Source organism: Conger conger, chromosome 9, assembly GCF_963514075.1.
Source record: "Conger conger chromosome 9, fConCon1.1, whole genome shotgun sequence".
Taxonomy (NCBI): domain Eukaryota; kingdom Metazoa; phylum Chordata; class Actinopteri; order Anguilliformes; family Congridae; genus Conger; species Conger conger.
Genome location: NC_083768.1, coordinates 48204657 through 48231470, shown reverse-complemented (window position 1 = coordinate 48231470; position 26814 = coordinate 48204657). Strand labels below are relative to the sequence as shown.

General features: G+C 38.7%; 1 protein-coding gene across 3 annotated transcripts; it reads right to left on the bottom strand.

The window, feature by feature from the left end:
- Window positions 1–8705: 8705 nt before the first annotated feature.
- Window positions 8706–25481, bottom strand: stm (starmaker). 3 transcript variants are annotated; one of them, XM_061254754.1, is made up of 25 exons: window positions 25352–25480; window positions 24120–24181; window positions 23544–23561; window positions 23328–23360; window positions 22866–22907; window positions 22461–22505; window positions 22235–22270; window positions 20854–20889; window positions 20715–20762; window positions 20265–20315; window positions 18847–18891; window positions 18689–18730; window positions 18469–18501; window positions 17707–17751; window positions 16989–17024; window positions 16827–16901; window positions 16487–16543; window positions 15628–16371; window positions 14617–14655; window positions 14445–14534; window positions 14070–14105; window positions 13825–13872; window positions 10443–10505; window positions 10268–10356; window positions 8706–9841 (listed from the first exon to the last, which is right to left on the bottom strand). In XM_061254754.1, exons 1-24 carry the CDS (start codon window positions 25360–25362, stop codon window positions 10316–10318), a joined length of 1776 nt encoding a protein of 591 aa, XP_061110738.1. In that variant the 5' UTR covers window positions 25363–25480; the 3' UTR covers window positions 8706–9841; window positions 10268–10315. The 3 variants fall into 3 exon arrangements, with proteins under 3 accessions (XP_061110738.1, XP_061110739.1, XP_061110741.1); XM_061254755.1 differs by lacking the exon at window positions 14070–14105 and having other exon boundaries at window positions 25352–25481; XM_061254757.1 differs by lacking the exon at window positions 18847–18891.
- Window positions 25482–26814: the final 1333 nt, after the last annotated feature.

The window sequence follows — 26814 nt, the reverse complement described above, 5'->3', positions numbered from 1 at the left end:
CAGCCCAGTTCATGTTAAAATTGCCGTATCATGGTCTATGTTCAAAAAAGCATTTTCTTCGCAACTTACTCCATACTTACACCTCTTTTTTAGACTTGTTGGTCTTCTGCAGCTGTAGCCTATCCCCTCCAGGTTTGATGCGGTGTGTTCAGAGATGCTCTTCTGCATACCACTGTTGTAATGCGTGGTTATTTATGTTACTGTCACCTTCCTGTCAGCTTTGACTAGTCTGGCCCTTCTCGACTGACCTCTCTCATTAACAACACATTTTTGCCCACAGAACTGCGGCTCATTGGAGAATTACTGCCTGGCAAGGACAGCTCTAATTCTGCTCCAGTTGTTAACAAGTAATTCCAAAATTATCTGAATATCTCATTTGATTCAAGATTTGAAATATCTCAAGATTTCCCATGTAGAGACAGACTACGGTCTTGGTTGCAAAGTCACCAAGTTGATTCTGTGCCTCCCAAGCCAGCTATTTGAGCTTTAAAAAAACATTTTTTTTTCTAAATAAATAGGTTTAGTCTTCTGGTTTTCACTCACAGATTGCAATAGCCTTCTATTGTACACCCTAAGCATTTGAACTGTGCTACAATGGACTCTTTGATTTGGTGAAACTATGACTCTACATTAATTTAGCTGATGCTTTTATCCAAAGCGACTTACAGTTGTCAATCGCCCCTGGTGAAATGAGGGGTCAAGGACCTTGCTCAGAGGCCCAGCAGCTGCACGGATCTTATTGAGGCTACAACGTGGCTTGAACCACCAACCTTCCGGTTCCCAGTCATGCTCCTTAGCCACTAGGCTACATGCTGCCCCTTTGTCTTATGTGATCATACATAAACATATGTTTGCATTCTTTATTTTGCTTAATGTCTTCGAGTGTACAGGAATGCATGCAGCATACTTTTACCGTAGGTATTGGAACTTTAGCAGGGATTCATGGAGGGTAAAAGTGTGTGTGTGTGTGTGTGTGGGAAATATTCCCTTCCAAAGTGTAGGACATATTTACTTTTAAAAGTATATACTTTTAAATATATATTTCATGTATATTGTTAAGTACTTTATAAAACTAAACTATAACAGGTGGGATTACTGATGGGGGGCTTCGAGGTGACAATGGGCAGGTTTAATTTGTGGTTTGGATATTAACATAAATTACGCCCTGTTGTTATCTCAACCGTGAATTTGAAGCTAGTATGTGCTTTCATAAAGTAAGTGGCACACAAGCTGTTATATTGATACGACAAAATGTCGCATTCCACCACGTCTCGCCAGCACCACTCAGGTTTCATATGAGTCTGCCTGCCTGCTGCACAGTTGGTGTACTTTAGCTCAAGGAAACCTTGCAGAAAATTAACGCTGTGCATTTTTGTGCTTACCTGTGGGATTATATTTGGAAAGAGACTGTGATTTTAGAATGTTAATTATTTGGCACTTTGAAGCCACAGGTCTGAACCCATATGGTCTGCTTTACCAGGATGAACTAGACCAAATATTTAGAAAATGCAGCACATTTTAGTGAAACTATCTGGACGGACAGGTGCTACTCGAGGTAAGTAGAAACATACCTTCATTACATTTTTTGATTAATTGCCCCTTTAAAGCACTACATCCTCCTGTCCAACTTTCCTGATGTTGCCACAGAATTTAAGCTCTTTTTAACAATTCCTGTGACTGCGGCTTCTGTAGAAAGATAGTTTCAAAAACTGAAACAAATCAAGAACTATGCTATAGCCTGCTTTATAGCCTACCTTAGCTGCAAGACAGGAGGACAGGGCAACAGGAATCTTTCATGTGGAAGTAGATTTAATTTATTGATATTTACCTTGATTGTATTCCTTTGCAGCCCATTAGTTGCATTAGGCTAATATCTAGACAATAACCCAAAAACCCTGCTCAGGCATGGTCCAGGATGTAAAGCACTGGGTGCGAGCGGGGACACTCACTAGTCACTGGCTGGCAGCTACTCAGTTGGAGTTTACTGCAATGGATGAGAGGGTCACCTCAATGTGGCGGAGATTGTGTGGCGGAAAGGAAAACCGACTGCTTTTGCATCTAATAGCAGTCTACTAGAGTATTTGGCCTTCTTGGAGAAGGTGGAAGGGGTGCTGGACGAGGCCTCACCTTGTGGGGGACAATCACATTGGCAATGACTGTGAGACTTGGAGGCGCATGATTGGGAGGAATGACCACTCTGATCTGAACCTGAGCAGTGTATGTTATTGGACTTCTGTGCTGGTCCATAACTTTCCATGTTTTTCCAGAACTAACACCATGACGTTCATGAGTGTACATTGTATCAGAGCACCTAGGGTCGATGATCAACCTGTAGGTGTTGCGATCATACGTTTTGGACATTCTGGTGAAGAGAGGAACTGAGCTGTCAACTTTGCTGGGAATGGCTGGCTGAAGACTCTGACTGGACGGACTAACGCAAAGAGGGCTTATATCCCAGAGGAGAAGGGACATTTCAAAACGTCTATTGTGGAAGCGGCTGCTAGGGGTTGTAGCCATAAGCTAGTCTGTGCATATCCTGGCAGCAACCCAAGGACCTGTGGGTGGACTCCAGCAGTGAGGGAGGCTGTTAAGCTGAAAAAATAGGCTTTTCAGACCTGGCTGGTGTCTCCTGATTCAGCTGAGAGGTACCAGCAGGTGAAAAAGGCTGCAGCTACTGTAGCTGCAGAAGCAAACCTGCGGCATAGAAGGAGTTTGGAGAGGCTATGGAGGAATTTCAGTTGGCCTCAAAGTGGTTCTGGAAAACCATTCGGCATTTCAGGAGGGGAGAGTGGGATATCCAGGCTGTTCTCAGTAAGGGAATACTGGGAATATTGTCGGAAGGTAGTAGGAACACTGAGTAACTCCTGTATCCAGTAAACACACCTTCCGTTCAGCAGGCAGAGCTCCTGAAGTCTGATCTCTGTGGTCCCCGGTATGGTTGGAAAGCTCATCAGTGGCTAAACACCAGAGGTAGATGAGATCTGTGTAGAAATATTGACAGGTCTGAATGTGTCATGGCTGACACAAATCAATGTCGTATGGAGGTTGGAGTGCCAGATTGGGTTGGTGGTCCCCATCTTTCAGAAGGGGCATGAAGTCAAGCTTGTTCAATGTCGGAGTCAGACCCTGCCAGTGGTGTGCCTTGTCTTTCTGTTCTATTTCTGGTATTCATGGACAGGATCCTAAGGCACTAGGGCTGGGATGTGTCTGATATGGGGACATAGGAGTGGCATCTCTGCTGTTTGCAAATGGTGTCATCCTTTTAGCCTCATCATACTGTGACCTTCGATGCACACTGGAATGTTTGCAAAGTCTGATGCAGTTGAGATGAGCATCAGCACCTGGCCCTGGTCATGGGTAAAAGAATGGGAAAAGCTGGTTTGTCACCTTGAAGTGAGGAGGGAACACCTGCGCCAGGTGGAGGAGTTCAAGTATCTTATTCATGGGTGATGGAAAATTGATGGCAGTTGAGAGATCAACCAGGTAGGTGCAGCAGCTGCAGTAATGTGGGTATTTATTTGGACAGTGGTGGTGAAGAAGGAGCTGAGCCAAAGGTCTCGATCTCCCATTCAATCTTCATGCCAGCCTTCACCTATGGTCACAAGCTATAGGTTGTGACCACAAGAGTGAGGTTGGTAATGCAAGCAGCTGAAATGGGGTTTCTCCACAGGGTGGTTTGGCTGACTCTCTTTGATAGGGTGAGGAGCTCAGCCATCTGGGAGCCTCACAGTAGACCTGCTGTACCCCTGCATTGAGTGAAGTCATTTGAAGTGGTTTGGGCACCTGATAAGGATGCCCCCAGGTGCAGACCTAGGACATACTGGAGGGATTATATCTCCTGGCTGATCTGGGATCTCCTTAGGATCCCCCGGATTGCATTGGAGGAAGTTGCTGAGAGGATGCTCTGCTTGCACTGTTGCCACTGTGACCCTGACCTGGGCCTGGCTCGAAGATGGATGGATGGCTTTTCTTTAAAAAGTCAACATTAACACTTTCACTCCATAGAAATAGACACCAGGCATCTCCGAAGCACAAATGACATGGGGATGGTCACAACAATTTTATAACATGCAATGGAGACAATTTTCTCCAGCAATACCCTGATTCTTTGAGACATACAGTAACACTTCTACCTGTGTTGCCAGTTGGTGGATTCCATGAGTGTGGTACTTTGCATGTTAGCTTACTCACATGAGAGAACTCATTGCACCCAGTCACCTTGGAATGTTCAGGAAATATCATGATACGAGAGGAAGCAGTCTAAGAGGTAAGGCCCTTCACTGTTTATATCAAAATAACAGGGTCACTTAAAGGGGACATATAGAAAGCCTGCATTATCATGTGTCATGGACTCCTCCTGCAATTTGCCAAAATACCTCTTAGCCATGTCCATGGTCTACATCCCACTGGCTCCAACATTTTTGGATCCTGGACAATGAGTTGTTGTTATGGAGTGAAACTGTAGTGCATAGATCAGCCTTGGGTGACGAGATTAAAAGTCCCGGTTCTGGCGGGCCTGTCCAACTCATCCTCGGCTCGGCTAGTGCTGGGTTTCCAGGTCAGCCTGCCCCCGCTCAGGATTATGGCCAATGAAAAGTGTCCTCGTTGATCTCCCTCACATACAGACGGGATATAGAAGGGCTCTGAGACACAAGGTGGAATTTCAGCTGCTTTGGGAAGCCTGTGCCACATATCTCTGCATCCTCTGATTCTCCAGAGTTAATGCGGCCGGTGACCCTGACCTGCTCAGTGGATAGAGTGAACCAGAGCCTGAGAGTTCTTGTGTAATCTAAAGTGCTTTTTAAACCGCTTCTACTCATAGTCTGATAGATAAAAGAAAGGCAAAAACAATACTCTTTAAATAGTTACACTCATTTGCATTTCTGTTTTTATGAATATTTAATTATGCAAATGGTTTTATTCATGGTTCTTATATTGTAATTGTAATATTGTAGTTATTTTTTCTTATTTCTAACAAATTTGTTAATGAGATAAATTGAGTTTTGTATGGACAATCTTCGTCTAGGACTAGGCTTAATCTGTCCATATGAAACATGGTCACAGTGATGTAGTATTTTAAATTAGCTTATTTAATTTAAATGTTACTGACTTGTGTATAAAAAGGAAATGTAAGATCTATTTCTTATGTATAAATATTTAAAAGCCATTTAGATTAGATTAATATTTATGTAAAATGTATTGTGTATATTTCATGCTGGAAAAGCATCTGTATGGTGAAGTGACAGGCTCCTTCAGTTCTCTGTGCATGCTTACCACTCTGCATGCTTACCTGCACACAGACTCCTTCATACAAATTCCGGGCTCGCTCTCGTGTTACGACTCTCCAGAGCTGATCTGGGGTTCTGTTAAGCCCTTTGTTTTATGGGCACAAGCCACCTATGATGCTAAATGACTCCTTTTTTCTTGGGCCATGACAGTGGAAATTACAGGTGGATTTATTTCCAGTCTTGTCTATAATTACCCATTGGAGGAAGAAAGTAATACACACTATAGCTCGGGGGCACGTGGGGTGAGCTTATCGGTCAGTTGGAAAGGTTTCGGTTGGACATGAAGATAATCGGTGAGGGTGGGCTCCCATATTTTTCCTTTGTTGCGCTATTTCCATTAACAAACTCAACTTCATTCTTCATCATTTTTAGTGGTAGTTCACCTCCTATTGGAATTTGTGTGAAGGTCCATTGCTACTACATTTCCTAATAATTGTTTATGGAAAGTTTTCTCACATAAGTTTTCTCAGTTTACTTATTTATCAATAAGTAAAATAGAATAAAATTAGTACATGCAATAATTAACATATAAATATGCCAATTAAAGAATGGGCTGAGTGTCAATATTAGGATCTTGCAGTTGTTTCCAACAATACTATAAGACTCTTCAATGCATATACAATGCATTTTCAAAGAGGCAATAGCTCTTTTTTGTTTTGAACTACAAAATGTATATTGAAATTTATTGATGTCTAGTTTTATATGGCTGTTGTATTTTGGGTCTGTGGTGTAGTGTTATGGTTTGTATATTATGCTTGTAACTCAAAGGTTGTGTGTTCCTATTAGAGGCACTACTGTTATACTGTTGAGAAAAGTTCTTAAACTAAATTGCTGTAAGGTAAAGATGTCCTCCAGATGTACTAAAATGTAACATGTGGATCACTCTGGATTAGAGTTTCTGCAAAATTCTTAATTATATATTTCTTGGTTGTGACTTGATCAAGGTAGTACTGATGCTAATAAGAGGCAAATAGTGGCTTCATTTTAAAATGTCACACAAATTAATGTATTTATTTGTTAAAAATAATAAAAAATAATTTCATAAAAGATACAGTATATTGAAAGATATAGTTTATTGCATGATTAATACAATTCTGGATCAATTATGCAACCATCACAAATGTAAATAAACTTTCCTTGTTTTGTTTGTTAAAAGTTGCACACTTTCTCACAGATATCACACAGGCAACTGGAGCGAATGGAAGACCACACCTTAAATGAAGGTCTAATATTTCTTTGCTTTCACACCAGTGTAATGGACAAGGCTTCCGCCCTTCTGGCTCTTTGAGAAAGTGGATTGGGGTGACTAATGCACTGGGGAGGTCAAGCATCAGTGACCGCACATCTCGTCTGGGCCAATCACGGCTCCCACAGCCTCCCCTTCAGGAGGCCAGTTCGTAGTTACCAGCCATTGGCGCTCGGAAATAAATAAGACCTTTCTGCTGGCAGGAGCCAGGCCTTTGTTCTGAGCTGTTTGGGTTTTTTGTTCGGTGCGTCCCCCCCTTCCTCCTCATGTTAGGTCCACCAGACCACCAGGCTCACTTTATTTGTAATGTGAGTAAGAGTTGAACTCCAGCCTTTCAGGGAGCAACAGGAAACCCAAGCCCTCAGAACAACTTCTCGGGGTCAAGCGATCTAGTCTGCCAGAGAACGTCAAGAACCTGGCAAATGCTCGTCCGTGGCTTCCTACAAGCCTCCGAGAGCGTGATCTTCAGGTCAATGCGTTCTTGTTTATTTGTTCTTGATATTTCATGATGAGAAGTGGTAATGATAGGTGGTGGTGGCTGCGTGGATTTAACACAAAGTTCTAACACAAAGCTCAACAAAAGTGCTTTCAATGCAGTGTTGTGCATTAGCACATTTTGTCATGCTGAAAATATAATTATAACATATCAGTAAGATATGTTTTGTGACAGTTTAGATTTTGAATACTGAATTGTTAGAAGAGATTTATTTTACTTGAAGGATGTACCTTCACTTCCTATAATCATTATTCTCCTATTAGCACAACATAAGTGTCTGAACTGTACCAGCACAGAGGGCAAACACAGGCCTTACACATCTGTTAATTCTCCCCCAGCCTGCTTGTCAGTACACAGATTTATAAACCATTCTTTAAACCACAGTCTATAAAGTGAAATTATGCACTTTAGATGATGGACCCACCAAAAATCAAATTAAATATGCTGCCACAGTTTTATGAATGTGTGTACAAATAGGCCTCTCTAAGATGACACAGAAACTACAAGGAAGAGGAAATTGAAAATGACAATAAATGCTTGCCAACAAGTACGCAGGCACAGGTGACACAACCATGTTTTCTTGAACAACATTATGACTTCACTTCAGCACCACTGTATGATGTATTTGAAATATGTCTCTTATTCTTCTATTCATTACATTATTGGCATTTGGCAGATGCTCTTATCCAGAGCACCGTGCAGTTTATTAGACTAAGCAGTCTAAATACATGATACATGATAAATGTCATGTATGACTTTAAAAAGCATGCCCTGTTCAACTTTACTGTACCTCTGTCACCACTTAACAAATTTACCAATGATTATTTATTCATATAATATAATCAATTATTATTTATAGACTGTTAACCAACAGTCTATAAATTATAACTGATGAACTAATGACTGGTCCATATGTCATACTGTAAACCTATTGGTACAGTACTTATTCTGTGAACATAGAGCATAGTGCAAGGTTTCTGCTGAATTGCATTTATTCAGGAGGGATGATTGAAGGAATTACCCTAATGTTACACTGTGTTAATGGAAGGTAACCAGCAGCAGTTAGTTAGCTTCTCATTCTGATGTTTTAGTGTACTAATTGAGCAATGTGAAGTCAATGCTGTAGCCTGTACAGTATGGGCTCATGAGTCTTCACTCTGTAACTGAACATAATAATACTTCTTTAGCAGGATGGATATGTCTATCAAATACTTAAACAGAGCATCAGAAATGATAATGATAAGAAATAAAATTAATTACTGTACTGTTACTGTACTGTACATTTTCCCTCAAATAAATGTAGAGTGTGCTTATGAACAGAACGCACGAAGGCAACTTGCCAGTTTAATCCTGCCTTACACATGGCAGGTCATGTCCAACTGTACCCCATAGCTTCAAACTCAAAGTCAGTTAATGACAGCAGACTCTCGAAAATAGAATATGTGTGGTGTACAAAACATATATAACACTGTAGATATATGAATATATGTAGATGTATGATATATGAATGTATAATTTTACATTCATTGCTTAATCCATATTGTAGATGGATTATCATGCTTTTATTTAGGTTATTCTCTATTCAACATTCATCTGTGCTCATTCACTTGCACACAAACACACACTAGCATACTGATATATGTCCTTGGTTGCTTTCAAAAACCGAGTGACAAACTTGTCTGACAACTCAATTTTTTATTAAATGTGTTCCTCCATTTGCACTTCAAAAATGATTTAACCATTGTCTATTTGACAGCCTCTGTTACCTTAGTCTCATTTAAATATTACTCACTTAATGCAGTGCACTTGACATTGAGTTAGAATTTTAGATTTTTATCAAATATACTTCCTCAGAGACATGGGCAAAGGGAATTATAACATGACATGTATGTACACTGCATGTGTGTTTACATGAGCTTGTATTGCAAAACATATGTGTAGTTATTAGAATGTATTTTAATTCTAGCAGCATATTACCTGTCTTAAAACCAAGGTCCATGTGTGCATAGTGTTAAACTAAAACTTATTAAACTAAACTAAAATGCTTCACATAATCAGAAAAACAACAGACAACCAAAACCTGTAAAAAAAATGCCTCCATACTCATAAGTGATACCACATTTTCGGTAATTTGGTGACCATTTACAAATAAAGAATTGTGTTTGTGATTTCACACACAGAATTTATCAAAGCATTGTATTTAGTCCAGCCTTAAAGATTTGAAAAGTTCACATTGAAGGGAACTTTTCTGGATTTGACTACTTTGACTACTTTGTGATTTTATTTGTTGTAAAATAGCAATAAACAATCATAATGGCAAGGCTCTGGGATCTGTATTAACATTTTTTTTGGGGATTTATTTTTTTGTGTTTCCAATAAAGCTTATTTTTATGTTTTAAAATGATGTGTTTAGCTTTTGGCTGTGACCTGGCAGATTGGAGTTAATTAAAGACAGTATCTATATACTGCCAATATTCGTACTTGCATCCTAAAAGAACACTTTTGATCACCAATCAGTAAAGCATATGCAACACCACAGGGCTGGGTAAAGCAATGGGCCCTTTTCCACTAATTTGTTAGTCACAAAGAACAACAAGCAAGCTGAAATCTGAAAGTGTGCGAAAAGTCATTTACATTAACAGAAGAATAATTTAACACTTTCCCATAACCCTATAGAGATGCATTCAACATGTTACAGGATGAAAGAGACAAGGAACGTAAAGTAGGTGTTTCTTCATATTCTTGTGGTTGTCATATTATGAAGACTCGACTGTCAGGCTTCGGTCCTTTTCTCTGAGTCTTATTGTGCTTCTGTAGAGTGATGAACAAGGGAGGGTAGGAAAAATATTTATAATGCTGAAAATCATTTCACTTCAGCTTATTAGATCAAGGCTGCCTGTTGGTATCCTTTCCGTTTCTCCTCATGGACGCTGTGACTTTTGTAACACCACAGGAGCCATCCTTTGTGCGGTTAGCTGGTCTACACTTTTAACTATGCTTTTCTTGGTCAGAAGCTTCTAGTCTCTCTGAAATTGACTCTGACGCATTTTTCTTTTTGACATTAACTTACAGTTGGGCCGGTTTGCATGTATGAGAGCATGAGGTGGATAAAAGATATATAGAATACTTTTTCCCACAGTTGTCAGCTAAAGGCATGTTTCATTCTTATTGTGTTTTGTGTATGTGTATGTGTACTATATATAAATAGTGGGGTGAAGCATGATAAATAGAAAATACCTGTAGAAAGTCAAGGTCCCCAGCATCCAGTGGCATCAAGCCATAGTGCTAGGATGCTTGCACAGAATTGGTGATGCCAGCATCAGCGACTAAGGAGACAGGAACAGAGGAGTTTTAGATATGGGCATGCTGAACAGTATGTGTGTAGGTATTTGTGTGCGTGAGACGTCAGTACCTTGCGAGACGCCTTGTGTGGTGTCATCTGTATGATCTGGCTCGCCTGGTGTATCGGGGGCGACTAGCGAGGAAAAAAAGAAACACTTTTCTGTACAATAAGGTTACATGAATTGGAATGAACTGATGTAGTTGTTAACTTACTAACTACTGAGTAGTTCATATTTGCAGCCTTAGTTATGTATTTGTACATAATTACTTAATGTAAACGACTATTGTGTTGTCTCTGTAATCAATGTGTTGTCTCTGTAATTCTTTGTAATTGGCTTAATGTAAAGCACTTTGAGCGACATGTTATGTATGAAAGGTGCTATATACATAAAGTTTATTATTATTATTATTATTATTATTATTATTATTATTATTATTATTATTATTATGTATTCTTATTATTATGATGATGTATTCTTATTATTATTATTATTATTATTATTATTATTATTAACTATATTAGTCAATCCCAATACATATTGGAATTAAAAAATAGTTAATGTGTGTGTTAATAGTTAACTAATTATGTGTTTATCCTAGGGTTTACTAATTTATAAATATTGCTGTATCTAATAGGCTACATTAGTAATTAACAAATATATGAACTAAGGGATTTTATGCTAAATCCTGTTTTTTTGTACTTTGTGTTTTTCAGAAGGACCTTTGTGGCTAACTCATATCTAGCTAGATTAGATAACTAGCTATAACTTGATATGGCCAGCACCGACGGCAAAGCTTAACATAGTCTAATACATTTTCTCTTTCATGATTAGACTGTTATCCAAATGGTGTTAGGTAGCTAGCACTATGTTAAATAAGTCTTGTTCAACTAGCCAAACTAGCCAATAACACTGCGTTTCATTGATTTTTATGAGTAACATACAGCGTAGCAAGTAAGTAAGTTAACTATTAGACTTATCACCAGCCATTCTATGTATGGTGATTAACTTAGCACTAACGTTACAAAATCTATTTGGAGGTAAAGCGAATGTTTCAGGAACAATACTTCCGGTATACTGATCCCTATGAAATAGAGCAGCGAAAGCTAAATATAAGTAAACTACGTATCATGAAGTCTGGATCCAAGGTATGTTTTTTTCCATGATTCTTAAAAATATGATTCTCCATATACTGAATACGATTTCATTTTGCGTTTTTTGATCGCCGAAATACACTAAAACTCAGCCTCCCATAATGCTTTCCCTTTCATAGTGACAAAAGTTCCACATTTGGACCATCCGAATGCCACCGACAGTGTGTCCGTATTCATTTATCCCGATTTTATCAGTGGCCTATCGATGGCAACCTGCAACTGATGTCAAGCGCAACTGGGGAAATTGCTCCAGCCAGCTATGATGAAATGTGTTAGCATACCATTTATCAGTATACCGGAAATGCAATTCAGTGGGATTTATGTCCCCATGTCAGTTTATATGCTAAAACTCTATGCTACTACATTTTATTGTATGCTCATGATCTAATTTAGCCTAAAGTTAGACATTTCTCGCTCCAGCCAAATGCAGGTATTAGTGAGCATGGCCAAATCATGCATCATTATGAAAACTAGCAATGAAAATAAAACCTTTGGTTGAGAACATAGATTATAGGAGGTTAAGAACCCAAGAATTGATAACCAATGAACAGCAAAATACCACTTTTTACCAGTAGATGGAATCAGTGTATAAGAAATGGGGAGAATGAGATCCTATTTACTTGCTAGTGGGAATCGTTTTTTAATGTAAGTTCTCAGCCAAGGGTTTTATTTTTTAATGCATATGGACAATGACCAATAAACTATTAATTGAACCTCCCGGTGTAAAAACTGAGGAAATTAATAACAAAAACATATGTTTTGAAAACATTTTTTTTTTTTTGCATTTGCTGATAGCCAGGAAATTAAATTGATCAGCCCTAATGCTAACATCAGCCTGCTCTCCATAAAGATATCAGCACAGATCTTTGACAACATGCTATAGCCCTGTCACTTATATTCAGTTTGTGCAATACAATACTCATTTATGGCCAATGAATAGAATTAACATGGCAGCATATTATTATTTTGATGAATTCAACAGATTGTATATATTACCTACACCATTATAACTTATTCCTACAGTGATGATCAAATGATTTGTGTGTGAGACATTGTGTGACTGGGAATGCACATTACCATATCGGTACATACTGTAGGCTATGCATGTGCTTCTTTTATTCAGAATGACATATAGTAGGTATACACGAATGAGATCATAGCAATATACTCTCTTTACTCTACAATATACACTTTATTGCAGGATCTATCAATTAATCCTACTGGTTTAAAAAATTGTATGCTACGTACCAACTCAGTTTGTGGGCAAGCTATGTTGAAAACGTGATATGTGGTCTTAAATAGGACACATGGACATGCTGGAAATAAAGCATGCTTCAGAAAAGTGCTAAATAACTTAAATAATGATATTGCCTCTAACTTTAATATGCAAAATGTCCTATATACTTTACAGTGCACTACTCTAAGATTGTTTAGGATTCAAACCTCTAAAAGAATCAACAATCTACCCAGTGGTGGTAGGCATTATACATGGATGTAGCAGTTGTCAGAGATCTGTACAGATACTTTGATGGAGAGCAGGCTGATGTTAGCATTTGGGCTGATCAATTTAATTCCTGTCTTTTGAGGCTTTCCCCAAATGCAAACGTTTCACTTAAAACATAGTTTTTTATGATTAATATATACACTCAGTCATCATGTTATTAGTTTGAACTGCACACCAGCTTGTTAATGCAAATATTTAATCAGCCAATCATGTGGCAGCAACTAAATGCATAAAAGCATGCAGATGTGGTCAAGAGGTTCAACTGTTTTTCAGACTAAATTTCAGAATGGGGAAGAAATGTGATCTAAGTGATTTTGACCAATTGAATGATTGTTGGTGCCAGACAGGGTGGATTGAGTATCTCAGAAACTGCTAATCTCCTGGGATTTTCATGCACAACACTCTCTAGAGTTTGCAGAGAAAGGTGCGAAAAACAAAAAACATCCAGTGAGCAGCAGTTCTGCGGGCAGAAACGTGTTGTTAATGAGAGAGGTCAGAGGAGAATGGCCAGACTGGTCGAAGCTGACAGGAAGGTGACAGTAATGCAAATAACCACACATTACAACAGTGGTATGCAGAAGAGCATCTCTGAACACACAACGTGTCAAACCTCTAAGTGGATAGGCTACAGCAGCAGAAGTCTAATAAATACCTAATAAAGTGCTCACTGAGTGTATATGCATGTATACATATGTATATGTATGAGAATTAATGTAATTATTTCCTTATTAATAGTTATTTTAATAATCTGAAGATGAAAATATCATGGAAGGTCAGGTGTGTGTCGCTCTTTACCTTGTGATTTGAGATCACTTCCATCTGCATCAAAGGACTTCTTCATGTCTGTGAAACAAGAATGTTTTTTCAAAGGAAAATCATGAACAATGGAGTATTTCACAGCATGACCTGAGTTGGCTGTTTCACACCAATATACTGTTTCTCCCTTTGGCTAACCATCCTTCTGAATATAGACCCGTCATTTTTCCTTCTGCCTTTTCATCACCCCCTGAATGGATCCCTGAATGGATCCCATGGCTTACCATCTGAGGAACCAGCCGTGTCATCTTTGTTCGTATCTATAAAAGTAATTAAGATTTTTTAACCAATAAGATATGGATAGCGTGAACTACAATAATGTACATTTTTATTTTTGGATGAACCCTTGTGTAGTCTTAACATTCTGTATACTCTCCTAGTCAAAAATCAAAAAATTACCTGCCTTCACTAAACTCCTAAAATAAAGCAGCTTAATGGAATGTTAAACATTCATCACAGACTTTGTCATCAAATTTCAAATTGAAAAATGATCATTTAGTGGTTTTTGTCTACATAATGGCGGGTCATTTTTTACCCTTAAGACAACACAAGGGTTAAGCACTCTCTCTCTCTCTCTCTCTCTCGTGCAATCTGCCCACCTGTGTCTGTGTCCGTGTGCTTGTCTGCGTCTGTGTCCGTGTGCTTGTCTGTGTCTGTGTTGGTATCCTCATCGCTGGTGGCATCTGAATCTGAAATGAACAGAGCTGAGATGGAGAAATGTTCTTGCATGTGCAGCACAACACCCTTAAAATGAATAGAAGCCAAACATACCGGTGGAGTCTTGTTTAGAGGTCTCCGTGCTGTCATGATCTGCAGGAAGGAAAATTTAATTGTGAAGTGAATGTGAATAGAGGTAAATAAACTAAAATCCCCCACAGTTTTATAATTACCTGTTAAATCATATGTACTGTAACAATCCAGCTTACATTACATATGTATCTATCATGTTTTTTTATTTTTCATGTAGGTTCTGTATATTTTGTATCGATTATTTTCAAGTACAAGTACATACAAAGCAAACACTGATGTGGCTTATCCATGAATGATCCCAGCGTGTATTGAGGCATGTACAGACAATGCTGGACAAACCTGGTAACCTGTAATCATGGCTAACAGACCTGGTTACCTATGATTATGGCTAACAGACCCGGTAACCTATAATTATGGCTAACAGACCTGGTTACCTATAATTATGGCTAACAGACCTGGTTAAATATAATTATGGCTAACAGGCCTGGTTACCTATAATTATGGCAAACATGGCTACAAGAGGAGACCTTTGTTAGTGAATGTAAGGTCTTTTCTTTTTTCACAACCAGTATGTAATCCATCTCATTGAAGAAACATATCAAAATGCACGTTTGGATAAAACTTGCTTTTAATCATGAGTTAAAACTTGAATGTTGATAGGTTCCATGCCCTCTCATGAGTCATGTACATTGGAACTCTATTCTTCGAAGAAGGTGTGTTATTCCAATAAGAGATCATTTCCTAGTTTCTGTGTTTGCTGTTCAGATGACACTAAGCTAGTCGTTTTCACTACTGCTGGCACAGTCACTAGCTGAATCTATAAGACCAAAGCATACTTGGTGTAAGTGTACTATAATACTATGTGTATGAACAATATGATTCATTAAAATACATGAATTCTGTATTCATATACTTTGTGGTGGTATCAAGTCTGAATAATTTATTTCTCTTATGTTAAACTATAGTCACAGTTTTGGCTGCATTTTCCCATGAACCTCCATGGGGTCTACACTGTGACCTGGACAGACCTACCATCAGAGTCATGCTCCTTGCTGCTGTCCTCAGCCTGCTTGCTAGCGGCGTTGGATTCGTGGCTGTCATGGTCCTGATCACTGGCCTTGCTGGACTCCTCGCTCTTATCTGTGTCATGGTCGTCCTCTTTGCTGTCACTGTCTGTGTCATGGCTATCTGCACTGTCTTCGCTGCTGTTCTCGCCGCCGTTGTGACTCCCGACGCTCCCACCCTCCGTTAGCGAGACGTGTCCCTCATCGTGACTGCCCACTGCCGGCCCCACCTCTGCGCTGGCGAAGGAGACTTCCTGACTGCCGGTTGCCCCTCCCTCTTCCGGAGTTAGCCTGTGGCTCTCGCTTTTCTCATGGCTGTCTTTGTCCGGCTTGTCATCGTGGTCCTGCTTGCTGTCGTCGTCGCTGTCTTTGTTGTGATGGTCGTCGTCGTCAGAGTCGCCCTCTTTGTCCGGATGGTTGTCACTGTCGGAGTGGCTGTCTTTGTCCGAATGGTCATCGGTGTCAGAGCTGTCTTTGTCCGAATGGTCATCGGTGTCAGACTCATGCTTGGTGTTTTCTTTGCTGCTGTCGGTGCCGCTGTCTTTGTCTGGGTGGTTGTCGGTGTGAGTGTCAGTTTCTTTGCTGTCACTATCACTGTCAGCGTCCTTTTTGCTGTCGTGGTGTGCCGTGTCGTCCGTGTCGTGCCCGTCATCCCCGGCCTCTTTGCTGTCATCGTGAGCACTGTCATCCTCCTGGTGATGTTTGTCTGAACCTGAAATGAGAAGATACCGGTGATTGACATTTATCAAATAAAGCAAAGCTCTGGTTCGGTGAATAGATAGGGTTAAGTCAACCCACTGAGGCTTGCAGGTCTGCCATTGACTTACCGCCCGTGGACACGGAGGTGTCCTCTCCACTTCTCTGGTGAGTGCTGTCGTCGGCATCTTCAAGAAATGTAATTGTACGTCAATTAAAAAAATACGTACAAAGAAGCATATCAGGAAATTGTTGTGACACCTGTGTATGAAGGATTCTACTGCATAAAGCTTTCAGGTATCTGTGTCAACTCACATAGACCATCATAGTGTTGTGGTAATGTCACCTCTGACATGGACTCTGACTCAAACAAACATTTAATGTAAGGACTAATGAAGTCTTAAAAGACTTTATGCAATTCTTATATAGGACCATTCACTGGAAGCGTCACAAAGTGAAGACTATGCCTACCTGCTTCAGTTGAGCCCTTGTCTGAAGATCCGTGTGTTTCTGAGCTCACGTCTGTTGTATCTGCACTATCAGCACCTACAGCAACACAGGCTTTCCATCACCTTGGGGTCATTACAACCAATGTTTAACAAAAATGAGAAACTGGGGTGAGCTCTGTCTTACCTGCAGAGTCTGCCTGGACAGCTTTTATGGTGTCATCTAATCAGAGAAATACGGTTAGCGTTATGCCTGTGGTCTTCATTGCATTGATGGAGCGTGATTTATGATTTGGTTTTAAAAACTCTAAAAAGTAACACTGCAGCTGAAGCACGTGCTCTCCACCTGTGAACATCTCAGTGAGCTATTTTCCATACTACAGGCCAACCAGTAAGAACAGAGGGATAAGCATCTTCTGGAGCAGAGCCATTTCAGTGGGATGAACTCTGAAATTGAGCTTGCTACACTGTCAGAAATAATGGTACAAATGCTTGTTGCTGGGGCGGTACCCTGTAGGTACGAAATTGTACCTCTAGCTAGCAATATATAATTAATTTGTAGATTTATGAAATTTGATCCTTGAAGAATAAGAATGTCCACTATCACTTTATTTCTAAGAGTGTACCCATGGGTGAGTATGTTTTTTCCATAACCCTACGCGAGGGTCTGTTCTAGGCACTAGTTAGACATGGTTTTCTACCGAATAGAATTTCAGGTCAAAGATTAAATGTGATTATAGGACCTTTCATTTACCTCAGTAGGTTAGCTAGCTTGATAATACTATGTATTGCAATATGTAGTAATTAATACTGCAGTGGAATACATCTAAACCAACTAACAGGCATGTGCCTTTATAAAATGAGAATAAATGTACTATTACATTCAGATTGGGAAGATACACCACCTTCATCATCATGTGATGACATCACTGTGTCTCTGTCATCTGCATCTATAGAGAAACAGAATTTAATAATCACATCAGTTTTAGCCATAGCACATCCGTAGCACAGTAACACACAAATCAACTTTCCATGTTAGCTTGCTTTCCAGATTTAGTCTGCTACAATGTACACTGGGCTAATTACAGCACCATCATGATTAAAAGTCTAACAGGGACAATAATTTAAATCCATATGTAGTGCATCTGCTGCCATTTTAAAGTAATGTCAACTGCATTTTCTGTGAGAAATTAACAAGGAAAATGTAATTGTCAGCTTCACAATTCTTCTCAAATGGTGTGCCCATTTTCTGCATGGCTTCTTTGAAAGGTTGGCTGCTTGACAGCTTTAATTACGAGCTAATGCAAGCACTCTCATCACTGAACATATTTCATTTTCCTGGTGATATTTCTCATAATGTGAATGTGTTGGGTGTATCAACTTCAAAGTTGATGTCTTCAGATCCTGTAAATCTGGGTGTGTAAAACTGGTGGGTGGACCATGTGGACCATCTGGTATTTTTGTTTTATGAAGCATTTGTGAGATTTAACCACCTGGTTTGGTGTTTTGTTGATACTAAGTCTTTAATCAAATAAAAATGGATATCTATTTCCTTTGATGATCAAATGTAAGTTTGCACTTATGAGGCATATAAAATATGCGCATCTCAGTTCATATTCATATGCTTAGGTGGTCCAAAAAAAAAGCAAAAACTGCTCCCCACTAACCTTCTGTTGAAGATTTATCTTGGACATCTGCATCTGTAAATTATAAATATAAATTGGAGTCAATGTTAACATCACACACAAAACATCACTTTGTTATTTGCTCTGTTTAAGAGTGTTTGCTAATTGAATGCATTGAAATGTAACAAACTGGAAAGCTACAAGACCACACTGGCATAACTCTAGGTTGCTGTGTATATCAGTGAATGAACCTCTTCATTACCTTTGTGTTCTTCTTTTGATGTTTTTTCACCGGTAGAAGAATCTGTTAAATACAAAAGGTGCAAGTGCAACTCTGCTGCGTTACTTCATAACAAAACTTTCGTACACCACATCTTAACTTTCTACAGTCTAGCCTCCCTTATATTCTCCCTTACTGACCTGTTTGGTCATGTGAGTCAGCCTGTTCTGTCACACCTGAGGTATCTGAGACACAAATTCATAAGAATTACATCGCCTCATCAGGGATTTTCTCATGACATCATGACCAATGTATATCAGACCTGACTAAATTCTGTGGGCAACGCTTTATTTAAGCTGGTGTTCAGCTGCATTCATAAAACCTTTGAAAGGGCTACATAATGCATCATAAACACATATTATGTGGCATACAGTACTATGTCATCAATGTCATAATGTTTTCCAGTATGTGTTTCGTAACCTTACGTCAATGGTAATAATTTGGTCATAATTTAATCCATTCTTATGGTCCATTTTTAGAGGATATTACAGTGATTTAGAGGCTAAGAACACACGCTACAGATGAAGTGCAACCCAAAAGTCATTGCATTCCCGGGGTAGGGGTGGGGATAGGCAGGGGCAAAACATTTTTTTAAATAAACATAGCTTACCATATGTTTTGACATGCATGTCTTGGCAATAGCATGTAGCTATGGGTGAGAGTCAAGTAGCACACCGCTTTCAATTAAAATATAGACTTTTCAACACTGTTGCTGATTTGCCACCAGAGGGATCACTCCTCTCACTTATCAGCTGAGGAATACACTCTCCCACAAGCCTTATTCAACTGTCTCCCTGGTAACCGTAGCCAGCGTATGCCTACCATGCACTTGTGCCATAAAGCTACTGGAATCCTGCTGCTATAGGTTAATTGAGAACACAGGCTAAACTCTAAAGTGCTGGCTGGGGTATAGGGCTTTGCCTGCATTCCTGGAGAGAATTGTCACCACTGGACTGCTTGCCAATGGACTAATAAAGCCAGAGTAGTAGATACATTGTTAGCCATGCATCATTGATTTTAAGTCTTTAGTTATTCAGTCATTATATGGATATTTCACGTCCTCCTACCATTGGATTGTGTAGGTGACAGTGCAAAAATTTAAGGTTGTCTTTGACAATAAGCTCTCTGGCTAGATATAGAAGTGGTTAATGTGTAGCTATTTCTCTGTTTTTCTTTGTTTTCAAGCAAGCTAGCAAATTGGTAGAAGTGAATTGAAATAAGTGAACACTTTTCAAGCACACACACATGCACACATACACACACATATACAGTTACAAACTGTAGTTCATTATAATGTCTGACTGCAAGTGCTGTTGGCAGAAACTGATAATTGAGTAAAGACACAAAATTGTGCATATGGCAACTCTATGTCAGCTTTTATAAAACATAATGCTTGATTATAAATGATTTATTACCACCATGTTCATAGTTTTGTGTGCTTAATAGAGGATTTAAGTTCCCCCTTATTTAAAGAGAAATGTATAATTTACATAAATGTCTGTTTAAGGTTCTGCCTCTTGTTTAAGAACCCAGACATCTGCAAATATTTCCTACTTACCACCTAAGTCAGCAGGGTCTGTTTCTTTGCTGTCTGGGTTTGTATTCATATCTATATAAAAATAAAAAATGAAAGTTTTGGTTAATTTTAATTAATGTTACGGATGTCAATAAAATCAAAGGGCACCCTGCCATTTTCTTCAAGTGAACTTATATTTATAACATATGTCCTCTCTCACTATATATAACTTCTCATATTTTAGATATTCTTTTATTATTTATAATTCACTGTGATTAATTATATTCCTACATCAAATAATATCAACATGAATAGAATGCAAATTAGATTTTTAAGAGCCAGCGTTCCATAAAGTGGTCATGAAATGTTAATAAAGCTAATATTGTTATTGGGTTGTGACTGTGTGTGCAACCCTGAGGTTGACTCATAACACCAGGCTTCTTTATATTTACTGGTTTAATTTTAATTTCTTTCTCTTTGAAATGTCCCCACCTCGGGAACTGGGTCCGCTGGTAGTATCATCCATGGTTGTCTCTCCACCTTAAACAAAAGAGACAGTGACTTTATTAAAGTCTACTGATGAGCTGACCTATGCCCCCACTGCTTTTGAGCAACATATTAAGTTACTTACTGTTTTTGTCTGCGGATCTGCCACTGTGTCCAGCATCTGACAACAGCGAGACAACTTAATTAAGTTACTTATTTCCTAAACCACCAATTAAAAGGTCTCTCTAATTACTGTTTAATAATGGCCAGCTGTTTCAGCTCGGATGAGATTGTAACTTCTTGCGGCATTTTCAGGGGATATTATTATTTTCTGCTCAGTTGTTTCATAAATTCCATTGTGCCATGTAAAACACAGAGTATAATTCTCAGTGGGGCAGCCATTTTAAATAGACAGACCATCTCTCTGACATCTGTCCAGCAATGTATAGAGAACATGTAAATGCAGTGCCTATATAATGAATTATAATTCCCACTGGGATTAATTTATCCACCTTGGGTGTGTATTTAAGGCTGCAGATGGGAAGGTCCCACAAAAATTGTATGCTATAGTATTTTGTTTATATGGTAACTGTGTACTGACATATCAGTGTGCCAAGAGTGCTGTTCCCTGAGGTGAGCTACTATGTGTACCAGACCAATATGATTTCACTGTATTTATAATCTGACATAATACACACCAAAGCTTTGGTTTCCTTCAGTGAAAATGAGCACCATAAAAGAAGATGTTCTTTGCATCCCCTCATGCACTCATGCTCAAAGAATTTGTTACTAATTGTCATCGTTACACACAGCTATTAGGGCATATTTAAAGGAAGAGCCCTTGTAGTTGGCCTTATTGCATTACATATTCCTGCATAAATTACTTTTATCAAATCAAACATGAAAAATATCATTACAGCTTATCGTAGCTTAGGCCAATTGCATAGCCAGTGCAATATTGTGTAATAGACTGTGGAATGGGCAAGAGATGGACATATTTTAAGTTAATGTGGAGCTATTGCTTGACACATGTGACAGCTTAGACAGATACTATGTCTTCTTGGCTGGTCTTGATTTGGCTATAGCAGAAGGATATTATGTATTCTGTGAATACCAAGCTTCTGAGCTACTATAGGGTTGAACATAACCATTTGAAATTCATCAGGGTTTAGCTCAGGTAATGCAAAATATGTAATGGATTACCTGAGCTAAACCATGATAGACATTGGCCGGGTTTCCCGATAAAGAACGTTCTTAAGAGATAAGAAGGCCCTTAAGAACTCTCCGGACCCTTCTTACAAAGCCTTCTTACGAAAGATCATCTTAGGCTAAGAAGGTGTTTCGGGAAACACGTTTGCTTCTTAAGAAGGTCCTTAAGAACTTTCTTAGCTTAAGAACGTTCATAACGCATTCGGGAAACGCGGCCATTAACCTTTGTGTAGGCAGGTGAAGCTATGCCTTTCTCTCCATATACATACAAGGCCCCCCAAATCAACGGCAACAACCCAAATACTGGGAGCACTGACCAGGTTTGTCTGTGATGTCAGAGGAGTCCGTAGCATCTAAAAAGAGAAAACAGTTATGCCTAACCTGTTGAACTTTTCTTATTATTATGAAGCACCTGTTTTAGAAGGCACTTCCCCATTACTCCCTCTCTTACTGTATTTCATTACCAGCACAGAAGGTAAAAATGTGAAATGAGACTTCCTTTTCCCCCTAAACCACAACTTGATTCCTCCTGTGGTCTCCTACCTTTTCCAGTGTGCTCAGCTGAGGAGTCCACCGCACCCGTCATACCTGTAGGATACAGCTGTTAGCGGCTGCCTCAACACTAGCCTTCCATTTTATGACCACAGCAGTCATGGTACAGCGCTCGTGAATTATAGAGGATAATGATGGACTGTGTGGTCAGGGCTGGCTCTAGAATTTTGTTGGCCCTCAACAACAATGAATCGGGGAGAATCGTTCGTGAACTGGGGTAGGGGGATGGGGGTGGGTGGCTCGTTGATGATTGTGGACTGGGGAACCAGCACAAGAATGAAAGCATTAAATACAAAAGCTTTCCCCTGGATATTTGAGTCCCTATAGGAACACATAGAGTACCAGCAGCTCTGAATGTGGTATCAGTGGAGGTTAATATATGCAGATGCTCAGTACCTGTGGCATGTTCAGGGGTAGGAGTGGATGAGTGACTGACACCTGGGGAAACAGCAATTTAAATTGCATCATTAAGTAGCTTTAAGGCGGCCATTTTATGAGGTTCTCCTTTCCATTAAGCAGTTTAATTGATCCCTGCACTGTGCAAAAATGAAAGTCCCCTGACCAGTAGACACCATTATAACATATCGCTGTGTCATATGAGACGACATTTTATTACATTGACATCCTGATAACCTCCCAGACTCGGTCTCGCTCAGAGAGATTGCCTTTCACCTGCTCTGTTACATAACCATAAAATCATAAAAGTTTTTACATTCCAGCACTGTCTGGACATTTGATGCTAGGAGAAAATCAATATGGTACATTATGCAGAAGAAAACAGATGATCAAAATAATAGGGTGAATTGCATCTGCCATACTAATAATAGTAATAATGATAAGGTCTTGGTGTTTACGCACCATTTGCGTGGTGCTGCATGGCTGTAGCTTTGTCTGAAACAAGCAGAAATGATGTTACTGTTAATAATCAAATCACAATATCTGTGTCTCTTTCACAGAATTATCAGTCACATTCATTAGTTAATCATGGGTCATTATTTGGTCTGACTGGTCAAGCTTACATGGTTTCGCCAAAAACTGAGCCGCTTTTCAAAATAGTATTCAAAAGATAATTACCATCAGGGTCTTTTCCATCTATGGAAAAAAAGATGTATGCATGTGAGAAATCTTTGCCATTAAAGCAGTACGTATACAGCAGGGTATGCAAAATGTGTGTCTATGTGTGTAGCCCCAGCAGATGAAGGTGAGCAGGAAGCTTGTGATCCTTCAGTGTCCAGGGATCCCGTTACCTCCTCAGCACAGAGCGGAACAGAGAATGCCCTCTCAGCCTCAAAGGATGGATTGTTGTAAATCACCGATTCTTTACTGGGTGGGATATGGTGGGCCACTTCACAATGTGTCAGTTTTCTGCCTAGATATATTTCCGATCGGGGCTCTGGCCTTGCTTTGAATCTGGGGTATTCATTTGTTTCTAAACTCAACATCAAAAGAAGGAAAAAAGGATAGATGTTTTGCTTCATTCTTTTAATTGAATTTAATTGAAGTGTTTCTTTTTCTCATTTAGTGTCAACCCATGCCTTGAAATTAAACAGGGCTAATCCCAGATTAATGTCACAGAGGTTACCATCACAAAATAGTTCAATTCATTTGTACTGGTGCTTTCTAAAATAGAAATAAATATAGGTTTCTTACCGTTTATTGGTGCTGAAAACACAACACTCAGCAGGGCAAAAACTGAGAGAGTGAACAAGGCTCTAAAACAACAGCGTTGAGAAAGAGAAAATCACCAAAAAATTACTTATTCAAAAATGTCATAAATAATGAAATATAAAATCTAAGTTATCAGAGAATAAAATGCCATTTATATTATGAATATTATTATTATTGCTGCTGTTGTTCTTGTTGTAGTTGTTGTTGTGTATATATGTTGCTGTTGTTGTTGTTGTTGTTGTTGTTGTTAAACTGCAAAAAATGTGTTGGCCAACTGTTTGGCTGTCAAAAGTTATTTTGATTTTCGACAACATACTATTTTTTTCAGAACAGACCACCCATAAAAGCTTTAAACCTAACTGTGCTAGAAGAACATGCCGGCTATCTAATTGTTGTTATTATTGTTATTATGTCTAATTAAATCAGAATGATGACCTAACACAATGATCTAACCTGTCTAAGAAGAGTTCTACTTCCATTTAGAATATCTGTTGTATATATACATGTTTCACGTTCTGTATACCCTGATGGTAACCATTTAACCTATTCACCTGTAATAACACAAAGTCAGAAATTAAATGTGATATTTATGCTCCAACATTTAGCATTACTTTTCTGGCCTCACTGCTAAAATCTCCTAAAAGCAGATTTTAGGGGATTTCCAAATTAAAAAGATTCTAAAGAATAATATAGTAGCATTCATCATAGAAGTATGTAGTATATAACATATAACGTATGTATGTTATATTATATATAACATATAATATATGCTATGTCTTATCTAAAATTTAATATACAGTATAATATATAATATAACACCTACTGTATGTTATATGTTATATATAATATAATATGCATACATTTATGTATTTATATGTTCATATACACAATCATATGTTAATCATATGATAATTTATGGATAATGGATTATGCTTTATAATGTACAATATTATCACAGATCACATATGACAACAATAAAAATATTATTTTACAGTAAAATACATTTTTGTTATTCCAAGTTATTCCAAAGCTTCAAGCAAATGACAAACAAATCATGGTTCACATATTTTGTCCAAAGAGCCCATTAATACAGTTTTATGCCTGCCTTTTTTTACCAGACCACTGAGAACTGGAAAAAATCTGAAACCACTTCATTTAAACATATCACATAATTACATCCTGACCCCCACAAAAAAGCACCTTTATTCACTTACCGCGAATGCATTGTTAGAGGATAGCGGTTGACCGAGGCAGGGTGACACACAGGTGTATTTTAAGTCTCCTGTAGGTCTAAAGCTTTACTGGACTGTGCCCAAGGGGTTTTATACCATTGCCTCTCCCTAAGCACCAAGGGGGCAGAGCTAGTTTAGCAGAGGCGTTGCAAGGAACCTTCTAAGATTACAATTAATTAAAATAGGGTTAAGACTGAGGCTTACTGCCTTTGTTTTTGTGTGTCCAAAATACCCTTCAAATGTTGTGTCCATAGGTCCCAGAGTTAATTAGATTAGTTAGATATTTCATATTTTTTCAACAGACTAGTTTCTCACATGTGTACTAGCAGATTCTGTCTCTCTGGGAATCAAGCTAATTGTAAGAAACATTTTGCCAAGTAGGAAACTCTGCCACGCTGTTGGCATATGTTGTTTACCTTGTTTACCTGATATAGTTGTCATATATTTAGTTAATTTCACTCCTGGTCTTGCTGTTCATCCACGATTTACCAGAACACACTTCTGTGGTAGATGATAGGACAAGTTGGGAAATGTCATTTCAGAGATTCAAGCCAGAAAAGAAATAGTTGTGTATATATGCTATTTACCATATTCTTTGCCAGATGCAATTTTGAAAAAGACATAAACTTCTACTTCCTCCTTGTTTTTTATCACCCAGTACTCTTGTAGTAAAATTAAACCAAGCATATCTTACATGATATTTTCAAGGAGGCAAACAGACCCATGTATTTTCCACCTTATCCAAACAGAGGAAAGCAGAGAAGGTTATAAATGGAGATAGGATCATAGTATAGGAAGTTCCAAGGCAGGAACTCAAACTGCAGGCCACACAAGGGGATTCAATTAAAGGTTGAGAGTGGACTTCCCTATAGATTGCCTTACATGACATTACAATCACCGTAGACTGCATCACGGAGTCTCGCCCAAGCTTTTAAACTTTAGTTGTTGTCATTCTGGACAGGTTTAAATTTCAGTATCAATAGACTTGTAATGGACTTGTAACTGGTGACTTGTAAACTCCAAGTATAATAAAAATCAATCTATCACATGGGGCATTTGTGTTGTTTACAGTAAATGTTCAATTTGAGGTAAAAAAAGAAAATGTATTGTGTAGTGATTACCGAAAGATTAGCAATGCCAGGAAACTCTTGGCGCAGCTAAAAAAAACTCCTGCTTCTTTTCATTTTAAAATGTAATTATTAAATTAAATTCATTAAGCTAAAATATGTAATAAACTGGATAAACTGGGCATTGTGACAATGTTGAGAGAACTGGGAATGCAGCTTATCTCTAGAATTATGAGTGTCTTGTATTAATGAAAGTAAGCCATCCACTTCAAACACTGCTAATGAAAACCTGGGCAATGTTAAAATACACATAATATATTTTAATGGTATAGATAGGGCAGGACAGTCGATGAAAGAAGGATGGGGGGGGTGTCTTGT

What these genes read in the sequence shown, in the direction of transcription:
- stm (XM_061254754.1), bottom strand. An exon ending in GCACACGGACACAGACACAG is followed by an intron (nt 14,106 to 14,444) that starts GTGGGCAGATTG and finishes TTACTTTTATAG; the next exon opens with ATACGAACAAAGATGACACG. An exon ending in AAGTGATCTCAAATCACAAG is followed by an intron (nt 10,506 to 13,824) that starts GTAAAGAGCGAC and finishes TTTCCTCGCTAG; the next exon opens with TCGCCCCCGATACACCAGGC.